This window comes from Perissodus microlepis, chromosome 11, assembly GCF_051167445.1.
Source record: "Perissodus microlepis isolate ML-2025 ecotype Zambia chromosome 11, ASM5116744v1, whole genome shotgun sequence".
NCBI lineage: Eukaryota > Metazoa > Chordata > Actinopteri > Cichliformes > Cichlidae > Perissodus > Perissodus microlepis.
This window is the reverse complement of record NC_140471.1, coordinates 33,896,765-33,919,605: the sequence shown is the minus strand read 5'-3', so window position 1 is coordinate 33,919,605 and position 22,841 is coordinate 33,896,765. Positions and strand designations below refer to the sequence as shown.

The following is a 22,841-nucleotide window of genomic DNA, read 5'->3' as shown; positions in this document are numbered from 1 at the left end:
AATGCTCACGGAGTCCTTAAAACCCAGCAAATATTTGGTTTTTGTGCTGAGACACGATCAATACTCAACCCTTTTTTCCATCAACTGCTTAATTTGTGAGTGATCAATAAAAGTTAAGACTGCACTGACAATAAAAGCCCCATTACAATTTTGCACAAGCACTCGAGAAATTAGGGCTCAGCTGGAGTTCTCTGCAGTTGTCCAAATATGATGCTCTTGAATAACAAATAAAGCATGTTGTGAGGTTATGACCGCATTTAAATTTGCTACGGCAAGAGCTCAGAGGACAATCAAAGACTCTTTTGTCCAGCTTAACTAAGCTGAAGAAACAACCACCACGGGAACATCTCCTGCATGCTTATCTAAGATAAAGATCTTTGTCTTCTGTATTACAGTCTATTATTTAATTTGCCACTCATTACATGTCTGCAGCTTTGGCTTTCAATATAAAGCTCCCATCCTTTCTCATAGGCTACAGTGCTTTATGAAACGGAAACCAATCTTCTTATCTTGTAATATTCTTTTCAAGATAACAACCTCTGGTAAATAGAGTCTTATTCCGATGTGCAATGTATATATTGCCAGTAACAACTGCTTCATTTTCATGTTTCATCCTGTTAAACAGAATCCAATATGCTAACGCTGTACTGTGGAGTCCTCCGCAGAAGTATAAGAAGTCTTTTTAATTAATGCTAGCAATCATAATTTTATAGAAAAGGTCCTTTTTCCACAAAAACCCTGTAACAGAAGAAAAAGAAAGACTATGGCCCACCAATGGCCTCCTTATACAAGACCACAAGTCTTTTCCCTCCATCCCAACAACAGCTTCCATTTACCTGCTAATTATTCCTTTAATTTGGGAGTCTTTCTCCACTTGCTGCTGCCGTAGCCTCCTCTCACTGTCCTCGAGACGATTCTGGTACTGTAGGAGGATCTTATTGGTCTGCTGCTCCTGCGTGAGGAGCCTCCGTTCATACTCCTCCAGCTTTTTGTGGGACATCATCAAGCGCTCCTTCAGGGAGTTGATCTCCTCCTCGTACTCCCGTACCTGAGGTAGAGATGTGAAAAGAATGCTAAATTAGAGCAGTTTATTGCGACGCTGGTGCGTACATGCCTTGCTTTCTTGGTCACTGCAGTGCCTGGTGGATTTGAGTTCTCTAAACACATGAAAGCATTGGAAACCACCTCCAGATATTCAAAATTAGGCCGGCTGCCTTTATAAAGGCTGAGGTACAGTAAATATACCAAACTGCAGAAAAAGAAAAATAATGCAAACAAGTTGAACATTTGGCTCATGGCTTTTGTTTCCCACAGTTTGAGACCTCTGGACTTCTGCGTCAAGATCAAATCTGAGTGCCATCTGCTCAGAAATGACAGACATAACTCAATGTTCCTCTGACTTCAACTGAAATGTTAATTAAATACTTAAAAATTAAACCTACCCTATCCATGCGTGACTCATCCATGCTTTTTGAGTACTCCTTAAGTTTGAAATCCTCACGGTCAATCCGAGAACTTTCAATGTCAGCGGACAGATGAGGCATGTTGGAGACCCAGGCCACCGTCCGCTCATTGGCTGGCGTTGGGGGATTGAGGGTAGATGGAGACTGGGAGCCCTGGGAAGAAAGGTCAGCACACTGAATATGAGAACATGAATTTTTAATTGGGTGAAAGTCACTTGCATAAATTTGGTGCACGATGTTACCCAAAATGCCTCAGTGTTACACGAGTTCATACATTTTGAGCATGGCTGAGCCCTGATGGCTCCCAAGCTCTTAATCTTGAATGTCAGTTTTATCCCCTAGATAAGCTAAACACTGACATCTTACACGTTGTTGTTGAGAAATAGCTTTGAGCACAGGTGCTAAAGAAAAAAAAATAGGAAAGTTAGATATTAGGAGAGTGTGCAGCAGTTACCTGTTTGCTCATAGTGGGTTTGAGCAGGTGCTGCTGTTGCTGAGGCTGCTGCTGTGGTGACTGTTGAGTGCTCTGACTGGTGGTTCCCTGTGGACTCTGGCTTTCCCTGACAGAGCTCTGCTGGTGGGGCAGGCCCGGGGCAGTGTTGTCTTTGACGGAGAGCTGCCGGGGCCCATGCTGCCTGCCGTAGCCGGATTCTGGCGACTGGAGAAGGTTTCCGCTTTGCGGCCTAGTTTTTGCAGGAGCAGAGGGTGCAGCAGCTGCACTGACGGACAGCTGATGGGAGGTCTGGGATTTGACACGCTGGGTGGGAGGCGGAGCAACAGAACTCTGGCGCATAGGTTGGACTGTGGAGGGAGGCGTGGTGGCCAGGGAGGAATGGGAGGTTCCCGTCTGGGAGGCCATGCCCATCATTTGTTGCTGTTGGAGATTATCCTTGAAAAACACGTGAATGATAAATTAACATTTATACTAATTCACTTATCAGATTGGAAAAAAAATTCAGTGGGTTGCCACACTCGGGTAAATTGCCTCAAATACTAATGAGACAATAAAATGTAGTAACAGAAGTTCGAATGATGAATTGATGTGTTTCAAGCATTTTGAGATTCAGTCTATGAAGGTGATGCAACAGTAGAAATATGGAGTTATTATTCATCTCTTCCACAGTGTGCCTTTTGCCTTGTCTCCCTTGCCTCCCCCCCAACCAGTCGCAGCAGATGGCTGCACCTCCCTGAGCCTAGTTCTGCTGGACGTTTCTTCCTGTTAAAAGGGAGTTTTTTATTCCCACTGTTGCTAAAGTGCTTGCTCATAGGGGGTCATTTGATTGTTGGAGTTTTCTCTGTATTATTGTAGTATCTTTAATAATAATAATGTATACTTTATTGATCCCTGTGGGGAAATTCCTCTCTGCATTTAACCCATTCACTGTGAAGCAGTGAATGAAGCACTTTACCTTACAATATTACGCACCTTGAGGTGACTGTTGTTGTAATTTGGGGCTATATAAAACAAGTTGAATTGAATTTAAATTAATTGCATTGCTTTACTAATTCTACTGACTACTCCAAGGGCCCATCTAAATCTTCAGTTAGCTCCAGTGCTTTATTCTAGCTCAGTATCTTGCTCAAGCACCCTTAGACATACAGACCAGGTGGGCTGAAGATTCATCCACTAACCCTCCAATAAAAGGACAACGCACTTTACCCAATCAAATTCCAGCTTACAGCACCTGGTATCAGCACCAGACACTCAAGGATCCAAGTACTAACCAGGCCTGATTCTGCTTAGCTTCCTAGATTGGATAAAACTGGGAATTGACAGAACCAATGCAGCCCCTTGCTGGATGAGGCTTGCATGGCATTCTAGTTTGATTCAGCTTTTCTGACAGGCAACTTGTTGTGTTTTGGCTTTTACATTGGTGCTCCTGCAGTGTGATGTGTGATGTAATGTAATGTGATGTAATGCAAAAAGTGAGACACTTTTTCAAGTTTGACCCGGTACGCCATGTTTATGACAGGTTTACGTTGTCCTGGTTAATGTCAAGCTGTCATCACAAAGACATATCAATCAATGTAACTTTGTAATAAAAATGACATCGTGACACTTAATGACAACAATCATAAACATTCACAAAGACTTGTGACTTTGTGACAAGAAGACTTTGTCATGACTTCTTATGATGGCGTCATGTCTTAAGCTCATCCCTAAAAAAAGTGTGTTATCAGCACACTAGACAAAGAAAAACTGCAAATCCTCAGAATTAGAATTATATATTATCAATTAATATATATTATATATTCCTAATAAATGTTGGAATAAAGAGATCTTTTTGGTGATTGACTCTTAAAGCTCGGCTCCACTGTCAAAGAAAGGCCCAATTTTTGAGGGTTTCAGTAAACGTGTTCAAAAGTTTTTGGGCCTAGTTGATAGTTTCATGTCTTACTGATCAAAACATGAAGTTCATGTGATGTCTGTTCCCAAAATGCTAAGCTTGCTAAGATGAAAACAGAATATTGCAAATCTATCGGTGACATCACGGTGGCTACGTTGATCTGCGTTTTATAAACCGGCCCACATTTTGCTTAACATGTGAATAATTACATATCTACTACATTCCAGGAGAAAATCACAGCCGCATTTTTGAATCATCACTGAATTTTCTGCAGTAGCCTCTCCCAGCCACTGGGCTGGGCTCAGCAATTTTATGGTTCCAGTCTTTTTTATCAGGTTCTAGAGAAAGCACTGGCACTGCTTCAGAGCAAAAGAGGTATGAAGCATACTCACTGAAGGACTTTCACAACAAATTGATTAGAGTGGAATTAAACAATCTTCTGGAACCAATTTAATTATCAATGATTCATAATTTACTGTTTTCAAGTTAGAAAATCTTTGGTGTTTATTTTAGAGCATTTTGGGATTTTTTAGTCTGGTTTGTACAAAAAAACTGAAGCTCAGGGTATGAGACTGTGATTATATTTTTTTAATCAATGTCTATAACATTGTTCCTTTTTTATCCTTTGTGCATAATGAAAATACTAATTCAACATCTATAGTAATACCATTTCACATGTAAACATTATTACATAGCGAATTTATGACATTACAGAAATACAGTGAGAGTCCATTTACCTGCATATGCATGGACATCTGCCTGCGTCCATAGTCAGCCCTGCTGTAGTCGTCACTGTAGCTATGTGAGTGGATGATGCTGGGTTGTCCCAGGTGACCGTCCCTGGTCCTGAGGGTGGACAGATCCTCACTGCGAGAGAACCCTCCATGGGCGAACTGTGGGATGTAGGACTGGTGAGAGGGTTCGGGCTCTGGGGCCAGGAGAAGGGGTGCGGGGGGTTGAGCCCGGCTGTGCTGGTGATGGAGCTGTTGCTGTTGAGGCCCATCAGCAGTCGCCAGATGAAAGAGGGGATTCTGGAAGGAAAGCGGGTAGCGCATGGCGGCGGCCTGCTGTTGCTGCTGCTGGGATAGCGAGTCGGTGGTGGTGCCCATCTGGCTCAGCTGGCTCAGCCGGAGGCCACCGGACATGCTGGAGCCGCCAGAGCCAGCTGACAACCTCCCACCGGCCCGCAGCTGGCTGCTCAGGCCCGACCCCAGGCCGCCACCGCCTCCGCTGCTCAGCCCGCCGAAGCTGCCCATACCGGCGATGGAGGCCTGGGAGGAGTTGAGCATGTCCACCGACTGCAGGTTAGACACGCTGTTCATTCGGGAATCCTGGAGGTCCATCATAGATACGCTTTTATTGACACTGAGCACCTAAATAATAAGGGATATGAGAGGCTAGTGTGCCCCCTGTTATTGCTTATGTTAGGTGGCCACGGATGATGGGTGAGGGTGGTGCGGGTGTTTTTACCGCGAGGCCTGCCTGGTTATCGGAATGCATCAAAGTATTTCCCAGGAAATACCGCTAGGATGAGTTGCGTGGTGAATCAGTGGGAAAAAAGCAGATGTCATGATATACTAGAGCCTCGATCACACGATGGCAGATTCTTACAGTATGACCAACATGCACGTCATACTAATCTCACCTTGATAAAGGTAAACCTAGCGGATGGGATGGTGATTCCCCGAGTCAGTGTGGTAAAACTCACCTTAGGATCAGGTTCTGTGATATCCGAGCTGCTCGTGCAGTACGCTGGGCTGGATCGGGCCAGGGGAGGGCGTGATACGTAAAACATGTCTTTGGAGGATGCTCGATGAGGATGGTCACGGTCCTGAAAACTCATCTGGGTACGAGATGGCATGACCCCTCCGGTGGATGTAGGGGAAGGCAAACGGGTGATATCTATAGAGCTGGAGAACAGCAGAAACAGGAGGTGAGGCCCGAGTCTAACAAACTCTACACTCTTCCCCTATGAACAGTTTATTTAGACACTATATTACTATATTATTATGATTGCAAGTTGAAAGCTAAATACAACAGCGCTGGAAGAAGCATCTGAATTGTTTCTTCAGTTGGTTAAAATCAAGACTGAATGCTTCCTCTGTTATTAAACTAGGATGTATCACTCTATCAGGCTTTTATCTATAACTAAATTCAATGTAACAAGAAAATGTGCGGTGTGTGGAAAGGGCGAGAAGGTCCTTGAACATATGTAAGCTGCCACAATTACATAAACATGAATTAAATATCTTCTCCATCTTGCCCTAGTCATGCTGACTATTTTTACCCAGTTTTATGCAGTGTTAAGATAAGTTCAGTGGTTCTGAACATAAAGCTGAAATCCCCTCTATAGAGTCACTGGAACAATCTGAAGTGGATTAATCTGATTACAATTATGAGTAAGAGGGTAGGGGAAAGTTCTGCTGCAAAAATCTGTATTTTCTTCCTCTAATTTTAGGCTTTTGGAAAAATTTTGTTGGAAGTTGTTACCTTAAAATGTTATTTAAATGAAACCTTAGTAAGATGTCTCTCCGAGGAGATCTAGGCAACCGAAAGTTGCCATGTGGCGCTAGACAGAAAAAACAAGGCTGCATGCAAAAAGGTTCAAGGCCAATTTTCTTAAGCAGCGCTCTGCATTTTTAAATAATGACACAGCTTTTTCATTGAAAAAAATTAGCTAAAAAAAACAAATCTCCAGCTGTTACATAAATGTAGTGCAGAAAAAAGAGCCACATCTCCCGTAGTATTTTTACCTACTACTGCACAACAATGAGAAAAGAAGCATTTGTTGAAAGACTTTTTCAAATATGCACTGCAGCCCCAAACTTTCCTAGACTTTACTTGGCAATGGTAACCACAAGAAGGCAAATGTAAGATGCAGTCAGATGATGGATGTCCTTTGCAAAAGTATTTCCAGTAGTGGGAAACTGCATCACTTAAAAAGAACATCTTCTGGATTTTATTCTCTTGACACTCTGTGAAAACAACTCAGGTTTCAGCGTTTGAAACTGTTTAAAGTCTTAAATGTCCCTACCTATTAAGATCCCTCATCATGAGATTTTGGAACTCAGATGAGATGCCCCTGCTGAAGCTGGGCCGTGACAGCAGCCTGTCCGACTGTCTCCCGGGCTCTCTGTCTGTCTGATGGCTGGGCTGCCTCTGGAGGTGTGGGTTACGCAAGGCCATGCTGATGTCATTCAGGAGACGAGGCAAAGGACCCAGTTTGATGATGGCATCCTGTGGTTGGAGGGAAAACAAAAAGAAATGGCACTTTAGCTACATATTCATTAAAAACATTTTTGTGTAATCTAATGTAAGTGTTTTTCAGTACGTCCATCTTCATTCACCACGCACTGGAAATGTAATCACATGGAGTCTGATTTTGTGAAACATTTGAGGTGAGAGAACAACAAGACATTCTTTTTAGATGCAGCTTTTAAAACAGAGTCCTGAAATTACACATCGAACCTCAGCACGGCTTAGTCTGGCTGCACAATGTAAGCGATGTACTGTGTTATCAGAATGTTATCAACTGAACTCTGGCAATTCAATTTAAACTGTAATTATGTTTAGTTTTTAGTTTTACTTCACTTATTTTATGACATTATTTCACTTGCATGTGAGAAAGCACAATGTTGTTTTCCAGTTCCAGAGCAGCATGATTAGGAATGCAGCAGTATTATTACATATGAAACGACTACTTTGATGACTATAGTAGGTTAAATTCAGGATACTGTAAAGCGATAAATAACCCACTGTGGATTTTTTTGACATATCATTTGATTTTTACCAGTATGGTTGCAGTTTATAACAACAGATATGATGCTTTGTGTTTACCTTGCTGAGTTGAGCCATGACCTCCCAGAGGAGACTGTGCAGTATAGACAGCTCCCTGCCCAGGTCGATGTAGCCCTCAAAAGCGCCTGCATTGCTGACACTGTCCAGGTTGGAGATCTCGAAGAGGAACTGCTGCATGGAGCCCCACTCCATTTCTAAAAACTCATTCATGAAACACATGTACTCCTCTTTGCTTCCAAACCTGCAGGTGGGAACAGACAGAACAGGGCGGGGAGGACATATGTGTGTGACAGGGAAAGTGGTAGAAAAAGAACTGAAAAATATTTTAGCAGGGAAATTAAATTCTAGCTACACTCATAATCTTTGATTTAATAATAGATTTTTCAAATAAATGTCATTAATTTCAACTGTTTTTGTATTAAAGCTCAAATTTTTTAATAGTTTTGGGCACTGTAAAGAAGAAAAATCAAACAATTAAATGCATAAATTCATTTATTTATTTGTTTTTGTCATTGATGGTCAGCTTTTTTCCTTCCCTAAATACATGGATAAAAAAACCTGAATTATTTTCATAAAGCTAAATATATGAATGAAATGAAATAAAACTGACTTGGAGAAGTTAGCCAGGTTTTGCACTACTTTAGCGATGAGGGTGAGTGTGCGTGATGTCTGCTCATCTGGATACTCCTGGGTGAGGTTGAAAAGCGATGGCGACATGATAGCAGGACACAGGAAGCGCAGGAAAAGAGAACCGCTGATGAGGCGGTCAGCGATGTCTTCTCGACCCCTCTCAGCACAGCGCACTCGCCAGGAGGCAAAGACTTCCTTCAGCTCTCGAGGGAACACACTACAAAGCAACATAAAAGGTTTCAAGACAAACTAGGTACATTTAGATATTCCACCGAGAAGCTGTTTAAAAGCCTCATCTATCTTTATTATAGCGAAGAGAAATAAACACAGTCTAGTAAAGGAGTTGCTTTTTTGCATTATTAACTACTCACCAATGGGAATTAACAATCTTGCAGAGTGCCAATTCACAGCACATTCGAAGATTGGCTTGGTGGTCTGGTAATACAGAGGGTGGTATTCTCATGGGGTCAACTTCACAATTTTCTTCTGACTCATACAAGGCCCTTATGAACTCCCCTGCAAGTTACATTTCATTAGCAACAAGTTTCAGTGTTATTAATAAAGAAAACAACATCCACAACAAGATTAATATGAAAGAAATCAATTATGAGACAACAAACCCAGCATTGCCACACTACCACACTATGCTGTTTAAGTAGTCGTAGGTGAGGAGCTGTCTTATTGGCCAACAGCAAATTACAACAGTAGTTGTTACTTTTAGCTCAAAGTATTTTCATACCAATATAGCATATAGAAATCAATTCTCAGAAATGGACTGCTGAGCAGAATTCACTGCACTGTAGTATTATTATTACGAGCACTTAGCACTTACTGGAAATCTATGGAGAAACTGTGTGTCCCTCTACACTCCTATGCACTACCTTTATGAACACCAAAGCATTAAATGCACTCAGTGTTAGAAAATTAAGAGAAAACTTTACTGAGAAACAACTGAGAAACTGTTTATGTTATCCTATACAGGGAGTGCAGAATTATTAGGCAAATTAGTATTTTGTCCACATCATCCTCTTCATGCATGTTGTCTTACTCCAAGCTGTATAGGCTCGAAAGCCTACTACCAATTAAGCATATTAGGTGATGTGCATCTCTGTAATGAGAAGGGGTGTGGTCTAATGACATCAACACCCTATATCAGGTGTGCATAATTATTAGGCAACGTCCTTTCCTTTGGCAAAATGGGTCAAAAGAAGGACTTGACAGGCTCAGAAAAGTCAAAAATAGTGAGATATCTTGCAGAGGGATGCAGCAGTCTCAAAATTGCAAAGCTTCTGAAGCGTGATCATCGAACAATCAAGCGTTTCATTCAAAATAGTCAACAGGGTCGCAAGAAGCGTGTGGAAAAACCAAGGCGCAAAATAACTGCCCATGAACTGAGAAAAGTCAAGCGTGCAGCTGCCAAGATGCCACTTGCCACCAGTTTGGCCATATTTCAGAGCTGCAACATCACTGGAGTGCCCAAAAGCACAAGGTGTGCAATACTCAGAGACATGGCCAAGGTAAGAAAGGCTGAAAGACGACCACCACTGAACAAGACACACAAGCTGAAACGTCAAGACTGGGCCAAGAAATATCTCAAGACTGATTTTTCTAAGGTTTTATGGACTGATGAAATGAGAGTGAGTCTTGATGGGCCAGATGGATGGGCCCGTGGCTGGATTGGTAAAGGGCAGAGAGCTCCAGTCCGACTCAGACGCCAGCAAGGTGGAGGTGGAGTACTGGTTTGGGCTGGTATCATCAAAGATGAGCTTGTGGGGCCTTTTCAGGTTGAGGATGGAGTCAAGCTCAACTCCCAGTCCTACTGCCAGTTTCTGGAAGACACCTTCTTCAAGCAGTGGTACAGGAAGAAGTCTGCATCCTTCAAGAAAAACATGATTTTCATGCAGGACAATGCTCCATCACACGCGTCCAAGTACTCCACAGCGTGGCTGGCAAGAAAGGGTATAAAAGAAGAAAAACTAATGACATGGCCTCCTTGTTCACCTGATCTGAACCCCATTGAGAACCTGTGGTCCATCATCAAATGTGAGATTTACAAGGAGGGAAAACAGTACACCTCTCTGAACAGTGTCTGGGAGGCTGTGGTTGCTGCTGCACGCAATGTTGATGGTGAACAGATCAAAACACTGACAGAATCCATGGATGGCAGGCTTTTGAGTGTCCTTGCAAAGAAAGGTGGCTATATTGGTCGCTGATTTGTTTTTGTTTTGTTTTTGAATGTCAGAAATGTATATTTGTGAATGTGGAGATGTTATATTGGTTTCACTGGTAAAAATAAATCATTGAAATGGGTATATATTTGTTTTTTGTTAAGTTGCCTAATAATTATGCACAGTAATAGTCACCTGCACACACAGATATCCCCCTAAAATAGCTAAAACTAAAAACAAACTAAAAACTACTTCCAAAAACATTCAGCTTTGATATTAATGAGTTTTTTGGGTTCATTGAGAACATGGTTGTTGTTCAATAATAAAATTATTCCTCAAAAATACAACTTGCCTAATAATTCTGCACTCCCTGTATATCATTGTTTACTTGGAGGTACCTTACCTTTATTTAACTTTTATTTTATGCTGTTTTTTTACCCACCTTTTTAAATTTGATAAAGTTTAAGTTTAATTAGGGCTTAAAGTTATGAAATATTAGATGGACTGTGTTATTTATTGTATTAATCGCCCATTTAAGGTGTCTGTAGCATTATTGAATGAAATGATAGTATTTTATTTGTAAGATACTTATTATTATTTCAAAGTACATCCTGATAATGAAGCCAGCTGGTGTACACTGATCACTTTATTCCACCCTCTTATCTAAATATGATCACTTTTAGCCTGTTAAAAACCAAATGGCCACTGCCATGAAGCTCAAGTTATCCATAAGACACTGAAGTCTTCATGTTCATCCTACAATCCAGAATAATGATGGCTGAATACAATTATGTTAAATAAGTTTTCGATTTCGTATGAACTCAAGCAAACATTCATTAATGAAACCAGGCTAACGATAACAACATATCGAGCTCGTTGCTTCCTCTCAGGAAGTCGTATTTCTCGCCTTTTGAGGAGAGCTGCTTCTTGATCTCACCGCCAACAGACTTGTGCTGAGCTCGGATAATCACATAATTCAATATATCATCAACATCATCATCCACACAGCAGTGCAAAAAAGACACAAGTTTGAGTACCACGAATAAGTTGAAAAATAATAAAATTCCCCACACCCAACCAAACTATCTTCTGCAAGCAAAAACACTAAGGCATGCTGAGAGAAAGTTGGGTCTCTTAAGTAGGATTTTTCCCCCCTTTAATTAAAAGTTTGGCTATTTCCCAACTTTCAAAAGTTGATCTGCTGAATTTTAAATTGGTTTGAACACAGGAGCGACTGAGTCAAACACTGCAAACGCTCTGTACACTATTCCGACTCACCTATAGCATCCTTGAGGTACTTATGTCCAATCAGTTTGAGGTACTCTTCTATGGCTTTGGTGGCCAGAGTGTTCTCTCTGAAGATAAGGTGTTCTCGGTCGATGAATCTGTCTACCTCACACATTGCCATGTCCGATAGAAAATCCTGGAGAAAAGGGGAACCGAGTTATTATTTTCCTCCTAAAATAGTGTTTGTCAAGTAGAGGACTCAGTGATCCCATACCTTAGCTTTCCCTGTGCTCTGAAGTATATGCACCAGAGCACAGGCTACTTCCTCTTTGCTCTTGACACTCAGCACAGGCTCCAGCACAGCACACAGGGTGCGGTAGTTATTAGTGACATACTCTGCAAACTCCTTATACAGCTCCATGGGCAGGATGTTCATGGTCTGAAAGCGGGATTTGAGGCGTAGAGATGCATTGATGATCTTCCCTCCTCCGACACCAGCTCCCTTGGTGAGAACGCTGGGCTGGATGACTGGGTACCACTGCTCCACAAACTGACGTCCAGTGATGCTTGAGATGGGGATGCTTACGAGTCCTAAGTATGTGCTCTTTTCCTTAGACGTGAAAAGCAAAAACAAACATTAGCTGTGGTAAAGAAACATTGTTTCTTTCAGTTCTGCAGAGAAATATTTTAGAAAACTAATCTGAAAGTCGGAAATGTCAAAAAAAGTTCATTTTAAGCTTCAGCAATGAATTAATTATGAGCAGCAGGACTAACGCTGGATCCCCGGAGTGCTGTTTGAAGCTAGAGCTTTACTGTGGCAGCGTTACTCTTGTACTGAGCTGAAAATGAAAATGACTGGTTTTGTGACTCAGTATTAAGTCACTTACTTCTTAAGTGCTAATGTTACACCTCACAGTATTACTCATGCATTTGCTTTATCTTTTAAATTGAAGTGTTTTCACTTTTACTTTTTAGAAAGAATCTACCCTGTCACCACAGGTGATTACCTCTTTACCTGTGGTATACCCCAAGGTTCAGTTTTAGGTCCTGCTATATTTTCTATCATGTGCTTCTACCAGCTCTTAGTACTGTGCAGCAGATACACAGATATACCTTGCTGGAGACCTCTTGACCCTAAAAGCATAGTTGCTTTTTCAGTATCACCTCTGTAGCACTGACTGCTCCATAAATAACATGTCAGTCTCAGTCCTACGAACCTTCCATTGTAAAGCCCTCTAACAGACATTTGGGAGTACCATTTGATTCAGCTTTGAAGCACACATCGAGAGCAGCTGTTCAGATCTGTCTGCATCTCAAAAATAAAACCAATGCTCTCACACAATTCATGCATTTATTTTCTCATGGCTGGACTGCTTCATCTCCCTCTTTTTGGGCATACACGAAAAGTCACTCTGCCCTGAAACTAGCTCAGAAAGTTCCCTACTGGTTACACGGTCATGGCTTCTCTCCACTGGCTTCTTGTGCATTTTGCAACTGATTTCAAGAATTTACTGATCACAATTAAAGCACATCTGCGTCCGCAAGCTATGCAGCAAAACAGTTGGCCCAATTTGAACTAGTTCATAGCCTTAGATCCTCAGGGAGGTCCTTCGAGCTGTTCCAAAGTCGAGGCTGAAATCTAAAGGCGACTGTCGGGATTCTTTGACTTTAGAACAACCTGCCTGAGTAAGTACGGCTCAGACGATCAGGGAAATCCTTTAAATTGTGTCCTAAAACACTGGCCTGCAGATTTCACTTTATGCGATGTATTTTATTTATATTTTTAGTATTATTTATCCTTTGTTTTGTTTGTTTGTTGTTGTTTTTTTGCCTCACTCGTCTTATTTAGTATCTTTTCAGGACTTTTATTCTTTTATTAGTATCTACGTTGACATTTTTCATTTCTGTTTCCTGTTTTGTCTTGTTGCTGTTAGAACTATTGCATTTAGTTTATCCTGATTTTGCTTTGTTATTAATGATGTTATATAAATAAAGCTAGTATAATTAATGTTGTTGATCTAGGTATGATAATAAGAAAATAAAAAAATAAGTCGATAAAATTCAACTTTAGGATATTTCAATTGTATTTGTTTCAACAACTTTAAGTTAATATAAATGACTCATTTTCAGACCTTTATGCTACCCTACAGTTCTCTGTGTCACCTTGCGTCTCTTCTTGTCTGTCTCCTTGTATAGATGAAGGCGTAGGTTGCGGACAGCTGGCAGGTTGTTGAATTCAAAGTGCTCGCCCCAGAAAACGGTGTCGGTGCGGGGCTTGCTGGTGGTGCGTGCATACAGCATGTCGTCCAAACATAGTTCGCAGTAGTATCGTTTCTTTGCTGGAAGCTCGCGGGCCTCTATGATCCACAGTTTGAGCACATTGTCCACCCTCCGGCTGTTGTCCTGTGTGGAGAGAAAGTCAGGTCAAACAAGGTCAAGCATGTCTGATAAAACATTTAAAAGCTTTACAAAGACAAGATGATACAATGCAGGAGGAAACATGACAGACGGCAAAGAAAAAAAGACGTGGAAGCAGAGAGAGTATGTGCAAATAAAAGGCGACAGCAGGTCAGCCTGCAGGAGAAAAGAGTAAATGACAGGAAATAAATGGCTGGTGACATGGTGGTTTGGCTACTATGATAGTGGGTTGTACTTGGTAAATTGCTCTCAACTCTCATCTTGGATACAGAGACAGAAAACAGCATGAGAAACACACAAGAGAAAGAGAACAGAAAATAATGAAGAATGATTCTTTTTATGGATAAAACAAAGTAATCCCCTTAGACACAGAAAAAACACAAATGACACAATACACATGTGCTGCAAACACAATGGACTAAAAATGCTCCTATGGACTGCTACATTCCCTAATCATGATCACAAAGCCCAGCTATATTTGACATCCTCCATGGGAGGAGAGAGTGCTCTGTTGATTACAGAATGATGTTTCAGTAACTGGGAGTCATTTCAATTGGGCTCAAATGCCACTGTTGATGGCCCCCCTGTTTGCTTCAGACTATTTAAGTCCTAATTTAGACGGCCAAATACGTGAGCATCATCAAGATCAACAGCTCTAACGTCTCCATTTGTATGCTCTTTGATAACCAGCGCCAAACACAAGGCATAATTAATTCCAGACCTCTGAGTTTGAATGTGCTGGGCATCTGGTGGCTCAGTTTGCTAGTGCACATACAGTGCAGCAGAGCCAGCATGCGCTCAAGTCCTCCACCTTGATATTATGTTACACATTCCCTTTTGCCAGTATATTTCAATTGTATTACCAAAAGACTAGTGGAATGCTATATTAAGGTGGAATAAATACTTTTTTTCCTGAAAACCAAGCAATCACGGCCGAAAAAAGGAATTAAAAAACTCTAGAAAATTACAAAGAATAATGATAATCCTTCTCTCTGCAGTTAGTCTTATCGCTTATGGTGCATCTGGTCTGAAAAGAAGAGTGCGTGTTGTTTTGGGGGAGGAGGAGGAGAGATTTTGGAGAAAGCGCCCGTTTGGAGTCCTTGGAGCTCCGTGACTCAGCCAGGACCCCTGCGGCCGCAGCATCTGGACGAGGCGTTCAACTCTGGTGATGTTTCATCTCAGTCTCGCTTAATAACCCTTTAGCCTCTGGTTGCCATCTAAGCTGCGTATCTCACATGTCTGCTCACTTTTAATAACACTGAGGGGAAATATGGGAGAGTTTTACTTTACGATGGAATTTGGATTAAAATTAGGATATTAATTATATATGGAGCGAACATGAAGGGCGATAAGTCTTTTTTAAGCTGTGAAGACGCAAATAACATCATAGTACCTTAAAGCTACACTGGAAACGACTTTCCATATGAAAATACACCATCTTGTAGTGTTTAAAAAATACAAGTATATCATCTGCAAAAACTGGTGTCAGATACAAGCACATGGAAAATGAACCTCATGTTGAAACACCATCATGCATTTAATTAATCAGTTAAATTTTAAATTGCTTGATTTAACCTCATAAATGTGTCTGTTGTCCTGTCTTCCTCCTTTACAGACGGCTGCTCCTCCCTGAGCCTGGTTCTGCTGGAGGTTTCTTCCTTTTAAAGGGACGTTTTTCATTCCCACTGTTGCCAAGTGCTAGCTCATAGGGGGTCATTTGATTTTGTGGGGTTTTACCTTACAATATAGAGTGCCTTGTTGTTGTGATTTGACGCTATATAAATAAAAGTTAAATTGAATTTTTCAGGTTCACAAAATAAATGATTATTAGCATAATCAGTCGTGGTTAATACATGTTTTGAGATCAGGAGGAGATAGATAAAGTGCAGCATCCACAGTAAAATATGAGGCTCCATCCATTTTAGCAACTAAGCATGACCAGTGCCCCGAAAATTGACTTTTACTAGCAAGTCTGCCTGCACTGCTCATATTTTCCAAAGGAAAATAAAGGTAGACAACGTTCTCCATAGATGCAATAGTGATATAGTCTTAATCAAATATTAATTTGGGAAAGTTGCCTGTCTTACTTATGATAATTTTATGATTAGACAATCCGATTTCAGGTCCAACAAGTGGGGTTTGCTCTGACAACAAGTCTGGACCACTTGAGAAAAACTACCCATAGATTTTTACTGCCACAAATTGTCTTGTGGTTCTTGCATGAGGCCCATTGTCTGTAGAGAGCAACAATAAAAGACCTAGACTCACGAGCGTTAAATCTTTTACTTCCCTATCAAAGTATCACAGACATGCTGTGCAGGTAAACATCAACCCGCTGTGTTCAATTTACTTATCACATTACCTGATTTGTGGTTTTTCAAAACAGCATTTTGGGTCCTCCCACCATCGACATTACCTTGTGCAGCTTTAATATTTTGCTTGTAGAAGCCACTAAATTGTTCAACACAGACACACACACAGACACGAGGATGGAGTTCACACAGAGAAATGAAGCGGTGCGCTCTTATTGAAAACACACAACAACGGGAGACGGGGAGGAGAGAGAGAGACACACAGACAGAGGGATCATCCTTTTTTCTTCCTCTACCGCATCCCTTTCTCTCCCCTCACCTTGTTGGGCTTGACAGCTCTCTGCAGGTTCTCGATCCATTTGTCTCTCTCTGCAGCTGAGCGACACGCAAAGCACTTGGTTCCCGATGCCGTAGTCACCTGAGGTTAGCCAATGGTAAATTCAACAACCACAGCCATTAGTCACTATGGAGACTGCAACTAAAGCGCCAAAATAATGACTTGTATTCACTCTCAACCTCTGTCATGTTCCACTAATGAACAGGTGATGGAAAAGCTGAGAGGACTTAGGCTCATTTAAATGTCCTTATTTTAATTTTCACATTTAAAAAGAAAAGAAAAAAAGCAATCCTATTTGCATTGCACATCACTTTCACTTGTCAGGGTGGAAACAACAGTTTTAGTGTCATTTACTGCTCTGTACACTCTGTGGTTGTGTGCGAGTGTGCCGTGGGCTCTCCGCTGAGCAGCTCAGTTCTCACCTCAAAGCAGTACTCCTGTCCCAGGATGCTCGAGTGCACAGGTTTGATGATAGCGTCCTCGTCCAGAGTGAGGTCCAGGGCCTCAGCGGCACTGCTGGGAGAAAGCAGGGACTCATGGGAGTGGGACTCTTTGAAGCTCTGCATCAAACGGGTCCTGGGAGAGCGAGAGTCGTGAGAGTGAGGAGAGTGAGGAGGCTCTTTTATTAAAGGTCGCTTAGACTTCAGTATTCAAGAAACTACAGGTGATTTCTTTTTGTATGCTAATTCTCCAAATGTGTTGCTTCACATTTTCATCTTTATCTTGCATACTGAAAAACAGCCAAACGAGTGCTGCACAACATACTGATAATTCTGGTAATAAGCAGCTTATCAACACATTCATCCATTCTCTTAATCATTTATCAGGGTCACAGGGGGACTGGGGCTTATCCCAGCTGTGATTGGACGAGAGATGGCGCACACCCTGTACAGTTCATCAGCCTGTTGCAGGGCTATCACACAGAGACAGACAATCATTCACGCTCACCTGTGGCCAATTTAGAATCACAAATTAACCTAACACGTCCTTGGTATGTGGAAGGAAGTCAGGGTACCCCAAAAGAAGCCATGCAAACATGAAAACTCCACACAGAAAAGTCTCCTTTTCTGTGGTCCTGGCTAGCTGGGGTCCTCCTGTGTGGAGTTTGCATTGTCTCCCTGTACCTGGGTGGGTTCGCTCTAAACCTCCTCCCATATATATGTTTGCCAGGTTACTGATAGGTGTGAATGGCTGGTTAGATAACTGAGTACCCAAAGCATTTTTGTACAACTTGGCTCATTCTCCCATTCATACATTACTTATTCTATGTAAGTGCTTCCAGTCTAACATTCATATTCTGATGGATGCATCAGAGACTGGAGCAGACAGGGATCGAACCACCAGGATTAGTAGGGGACCTGCTCTACCTTCTGAGCGAGCCCATTTGTGCGCTAGTCCTGTGACAGGTATGTACCCCACCTCTGCCCCACTAATAGCTGGGACAGGCACCAGCCCCACCCAACTGCTTATCAGCAGATCATATCAAATATATATCATCATGCTATGGTTTACATATATAGGTGGCCACTTTAACATTTTCTTACACAGCATAATTAGAAGAATAGGATATTTTTGATACGCCTCTCAACACTGATCTACTGTGGCACCTACACATAACAGCTAACCTAGCAAAAAAACAACAATTTTAAATTGTTTAGTTAGGCACTTTGTTACTATCAGCCTGTCTCAAAAGGACATAATCTGTTCCCAAGAGTTGGCAGTTTGTCTTGTAATCGGAAGGTTGCTGGTTCGAGCCCCGGCTCGGACAGTCTCTGTCGTCGTGTCCTTGGGCAAGACACTTCACCCGTTGCCTACTGGTGGTGGTCAGAGGGCCCGGTGGCGCCAGTGTCCGGCAGCCTTGCCTCTGTCAGTGCGCCCCAGGGCAGCTGTGGCTACAATGTAGCTGCCATCACCAGTGTGTGAATGACTGAATGTAGTGTAAAGCCATACAAATACAGGCCATTTACCATTTCTTTAGTTGAGGCTCTAAAAGATGCCAACACAGTTTGACAGGCATAAAACTGTATTTTTGCACCAAAAAGGTAATAATTTAAAAGCTTGCGTATTTCAGCAAGACTCAAGACTTTTGCACAGTGCTGTAAATAGATGCTTAAGTGAGCAACTACACACGACCAAGTTTGAATTTCTATATCTGATTTAAGAAGCTGTGGTAAAATGCAGCACACACACATTTTAAATAACCAATTAAACCATTCTTAATAAATCATTAATCCTGACACACATGTGCTCACAGCCCACACTAACAAGCAAAGGAGGTCTGTGCTAAAGCCCATTCATCATCACCTACTCCCACCCACACACACATGTAGAGAAGCAGGTAAAATCACAGACCAACTCAGGAAACAGCCACACAGCCACTGAAACAAACACACGATGGCACAGTGAGTCTAACCAGATAGCCAGGACAGATGGTCAGGTGTGATGAAGCCCTTCAGAGAAGAAAGGGGGACGGTAGATTAGGAAAAAGGAAAGATAGAAAAGAAGCTGTATATCCTGCGCTCTGCGTCCGGTTCTTGGCTTCTCCCCTGTTTGGGCTCAAACTGTTTTTGTCTATGTTCAATCATAACGTTCCACAACAGAGCAGTGATTGCATGTACGGGACTGAGGGGGAGAGAAACATAGAGAGTGAGGGAGAGATAAAAATAGACCCAAAGGAATGAGTCAGATTGAGGGTACCATAGAAGAGACGAGAGAAAGAGTGGGGGAGGTCAGGAGAGGATGTGAGAGAAGGAAAGACTGAGAGAGAAAGGGCTGAGGCCTCAGGGATGGAGGGAGAAGACCTCTCAGTGGAAATCATGTTGATTATGTAAACAGTGGATCCTTTGGAGAGGAAGAAAGTGAGAGTATGGATTAGAGGAATGAAAGAGAAAGGGAAAGGAGGAAGCGCAAGGGTCGGGATGGATGAAGGGATTGAGATGAGAGGAGGAGCGATGGAGGTAAAAAGGAGGTCTATGCAAGGTCTCAGTGGACAGACATAAAAGACGAAACACACACACACATGCATGCAGACACCTTGCAAATTATAGTCAGTGCATCACAACTGATGAACTACACACCTGGAGAAAAAAACTCAGGGATGAAAGACTAGGGACAAGGATACTGACATTGGGAAGGTGAGCTGAGCTTTGCTGTAGTGATCTAAAAGAGAACAAACCTGACAACAACCACTTTGCAAAGAAAAGCAACTGAACTGAAGCCACTTTTCAATTTCAAATACTAATTAAGCTCAAGACCCATTTCACTGAATTTGCTGCTTTTGTCTTTTATTAAACTGAACATAAAACAAAATGATTGTTGATCAATAAGGTCAAACAAACACTGGCAAAATACAAACTGAAGGCTAATAGTCAAACTGGGTTGTTTGACTCATAATTACTTATTAGCAATAAAACTTAAGCCTAAGCAACGGCTCTCTTTTTTCTTCCAGGTATGCCTCCCATTTCTATGAAACAACATTTATTATGTATTTATTAATTTATTTTTCTGATTCTTAAGAGCAGGAAGGCAGGTATTCTAAAGAGAAGTGCTTCTTTACAGACATTATATAGACATACAGTAGATGCTTCACTGATTACTGCTATTTAAAGATGCATCAGCATATTGCAACTGCCATATTTTTACTGGGTCTTCTAATGTGTGTAACTCTATGCACTTGCCAGTTAAATATAGTCATAACTCAGTGAAGTTTGCACAGATATTCTGTGGATTTTTGGCTTGTTACATATGCTACAACTGCATTTATTCTTGTTTAAGTTTAAAAATGAAAATTTTCATAACAAAACACTTATCTTGTGTTGACTGTAATCACAACAGTCCAGTAATATTATGTTAAAAAATGTTCTACTACTCTGCAGCTGCTTTTTGTGATGTTCTACTATAAAAAAATAGTGTAAACAGTAAAAACTGAAAGGACTGCTCTCATAATTTTTGTAAATGTTGCTGACCAGTCCTGCCAAGTTTTGATTTGAACTTAAAGCTACAGATGAGCCATGTAACTGCTTCTCCTCAGTGCTGATGTCTATGCTTAAACACAAAAATAGGTGAGTCTGGACAAGGGTTTACAACACTTAATGCTACTGCAACTACAAAATCAGCTACAAACTTACCAGTTATTGCACATTTTGCTTCTCACTCCTGATATATATGTAATAAATAAGTACTTAAGTAAATGCAGTAATAGGTAAAAACTGTAAAATACTGTAAAACAACCTTTCAACAGAAGTGTTTGTCCTTTTCTAGAAGCATTTCTTTCATTAAAACTTAAACTGAAAGAAAATTCTTGTATTTTATGCAGGGCTGGATCAGAATCCACAGTCAGACCAGCACCCACCCCAGAGTAGCATCTACATGCATATATGTACAGACAATTCTGAAAATATTTAGGGTAGATGTTGGCACAAGTAATGGGGGGTCATGTCAGCGTCTATTGCATCTTAACAGAGAACTTAATGATGGTTCTACAGAAAAAGGCAGCATGTCTCCAAAGATATTAGATTAAATCATTGGGAGGTATAATGTTTGAGATAAAATTTCATGGTATTTAAGAACTGCGATATTCTAGTGTGAAACAAAGAGACATCCCTTGTGCTACATCATGAATATTACTAATAAAAAAGTTTACAGGGTGTGGCTTCGGTAGTGCAAAGACTTCTTTTCTGTTTCCTGTTTTTGATGTTGAATAGATTTGTGTTTATAATTCTTTGGCAGACAAAAAAGCTATTTCATTACATTATTTAGGCTAAAGATATGCTAATGATGAAGACCTCCACAATTTGAAACCTCAAAGATATAAAACAGCTTTAAGAAAAACAAACAAACAAAAAAAAATTACAACTTTATTTTTCTGCAAGACAGAGTACCCTCTGCGACTACACAGAGTAATCCTATGGGGTACTTACGCTGAAAAATCTGAGTGGACTGAAAGATCTGTTAAGTTTGGCTTAATTAGTGGGAAGAATACAAAAATTATGTGCAAATATGTGCATCGTTGCAGCTTTTAGAGCCTGTTTGGGAGCTCAGATGCACATTTATGCCTGCATTAAATCCAATCCATGCTGAAAAGAAAAGCAAGCTCTCCCTGGATAAACAAAGGTAAAAAAAAAAAGGAATACAAATGAACAAAGCTGCAGATGTTCACCAGCACCCCTGACAGAAAACACTCAGAGCAAACCAGGAGCTGTGAAAGACGATGGATCAGCCACGAGGGCCTTGGCAAACAACCACGACTTCACATCGCTCTTGACTTTTTTGTCCGTTCAGTCTTCTCAAGTCAGCCGGGGATAATAGACATCCACAAGCTTCCCAAATGAATAAATCATGTGGAAACACACCTTGGCAGACACCTGGCTCTGCAAAGGTGTTAGCACTCTCCTGAGTGTGCTCTTGCCCTCTGTTTGGATTATACAACTGACCTTCACATTTGAAGTTTAAGTTTGCCTTGAGTCTAACTGTCCAGTGGAAGAATACAGAAAAAGTGAATGGACCAAATGAATGCTGAATCAGTCAGTTCATAGATGGTCATTCATTTTCTGTAAGTATTCTGATTTACTGTTCACTGGGGATGGATTTTAAATATTCAAAGAGTCTGTCATAATTAAAATCAAATGGTTTTGTAGATGCATTTTCTCTTGTTTTTATTGATGGCAGGTACTAGATAATGATACTAAATACTGCCAGAAGGTGGCATTAATGAAACGGGGAATTTAAAAACATGTAAAACAAAAGAACACTTGACAAACTACCAGATGCTGTTTTTTTAAAAACTTGCAGCACAGTAAGAGGAGATGATACTGTAAGCAAGAACTGGAGAAATGTGACAATGAAATTCACAGCTGCTAGAAAAGAGAGGAGGGTGAGTCCTGGGTGCAATCTTTGAGAACATTCGAATAGTTCCTGCTGAATACTGAACAGCATTTTTGCTCATCTCAGTTGTGCACATCAGGCTTTTCAGTTAAAAAAATGCTGCTTGTCTCCATTTTATGTTTGCACTGAAATGTTTTTGGGATATTGTTTTGCTTTTGGACAAAACAAGCTAGAAGATGTCTGTCACAGTGGACTTTAGACATCTCCGAGAAGAAAGCAGAGCTTAATCTACGAAATTATCAGCAGTTATCATTAAC

At 41.1% G+C, this 22,841-nt stretch overlaps 1 protein-coding gene across 11 annotated transcripts in view; it reads right to left on the bottom strand.

The window, feature by feature from the left end:
* syngap1b (synaptic Ras GTPase activating protein 1b) overlaps nt 1–22,841 on the bottom strand; it is a 182,724-nt gene that overhangs the window by 23,419 nt on the left and 136,464 nt on the right. For 5 of the 11 annotated variants that reach the window (XM_084944328.1, XM_084944325.1, XM_084944327.1 and 2 more), the window contains 14 exons: nt 17,124–17,277; nt 16,684–16,782; nt 13,798–14,037; nt 11,909–12,244; nt 11,686–11,830; nt 8,611–8,755; nt 8,220–8,456; nt 7,649–7,850; nt 6,846–7,048; nt 5,520–5,721; nt 4,549–5,184; nt 1,918–2,352; nt 1,443–1,616; nt 837–1,048 (listed from right to left, as the gene is read on the bottom strand). In XM_084944328.1, coding sequence (XP_084800454.1) covers nt 837–1,048; nt 1,443–1,616; nt 1,918–2,352; nt 4,549–5,184; nt 5,520–5,721; nt 6,846–7,048; nt 7,649–7,850; nt 8,220–8,456; nt 8,611–8,755; nt 11,686–11,830; nt 11,909–12,244; nt 13,798–14,037; nt 16,684–16,782; nt 17,124–17,277 — 3,420 coding nt within the window. The remainder of the gene's footprint in view (nt 1–836; nt 1,049–1,442; nt 1,617–1,917; nt 2,353–4,548; nt 5,185–5,519; nt 5,722–6,845; nt 7,049–7,648; nt 7,851–8,219; nt 8,457–8,610; nt 8,756–11,685; nt 11,831–11,908; nt 12,245–13,797; nt 14,038–16,683; nt 16,783–17,123; nt 17,278–22,841) is intronic. The other 6 variants (XM_084944324.1, XM_084944323.1, XM_084944333.1 and 3 more) reach the window with 4 other exon arrangements.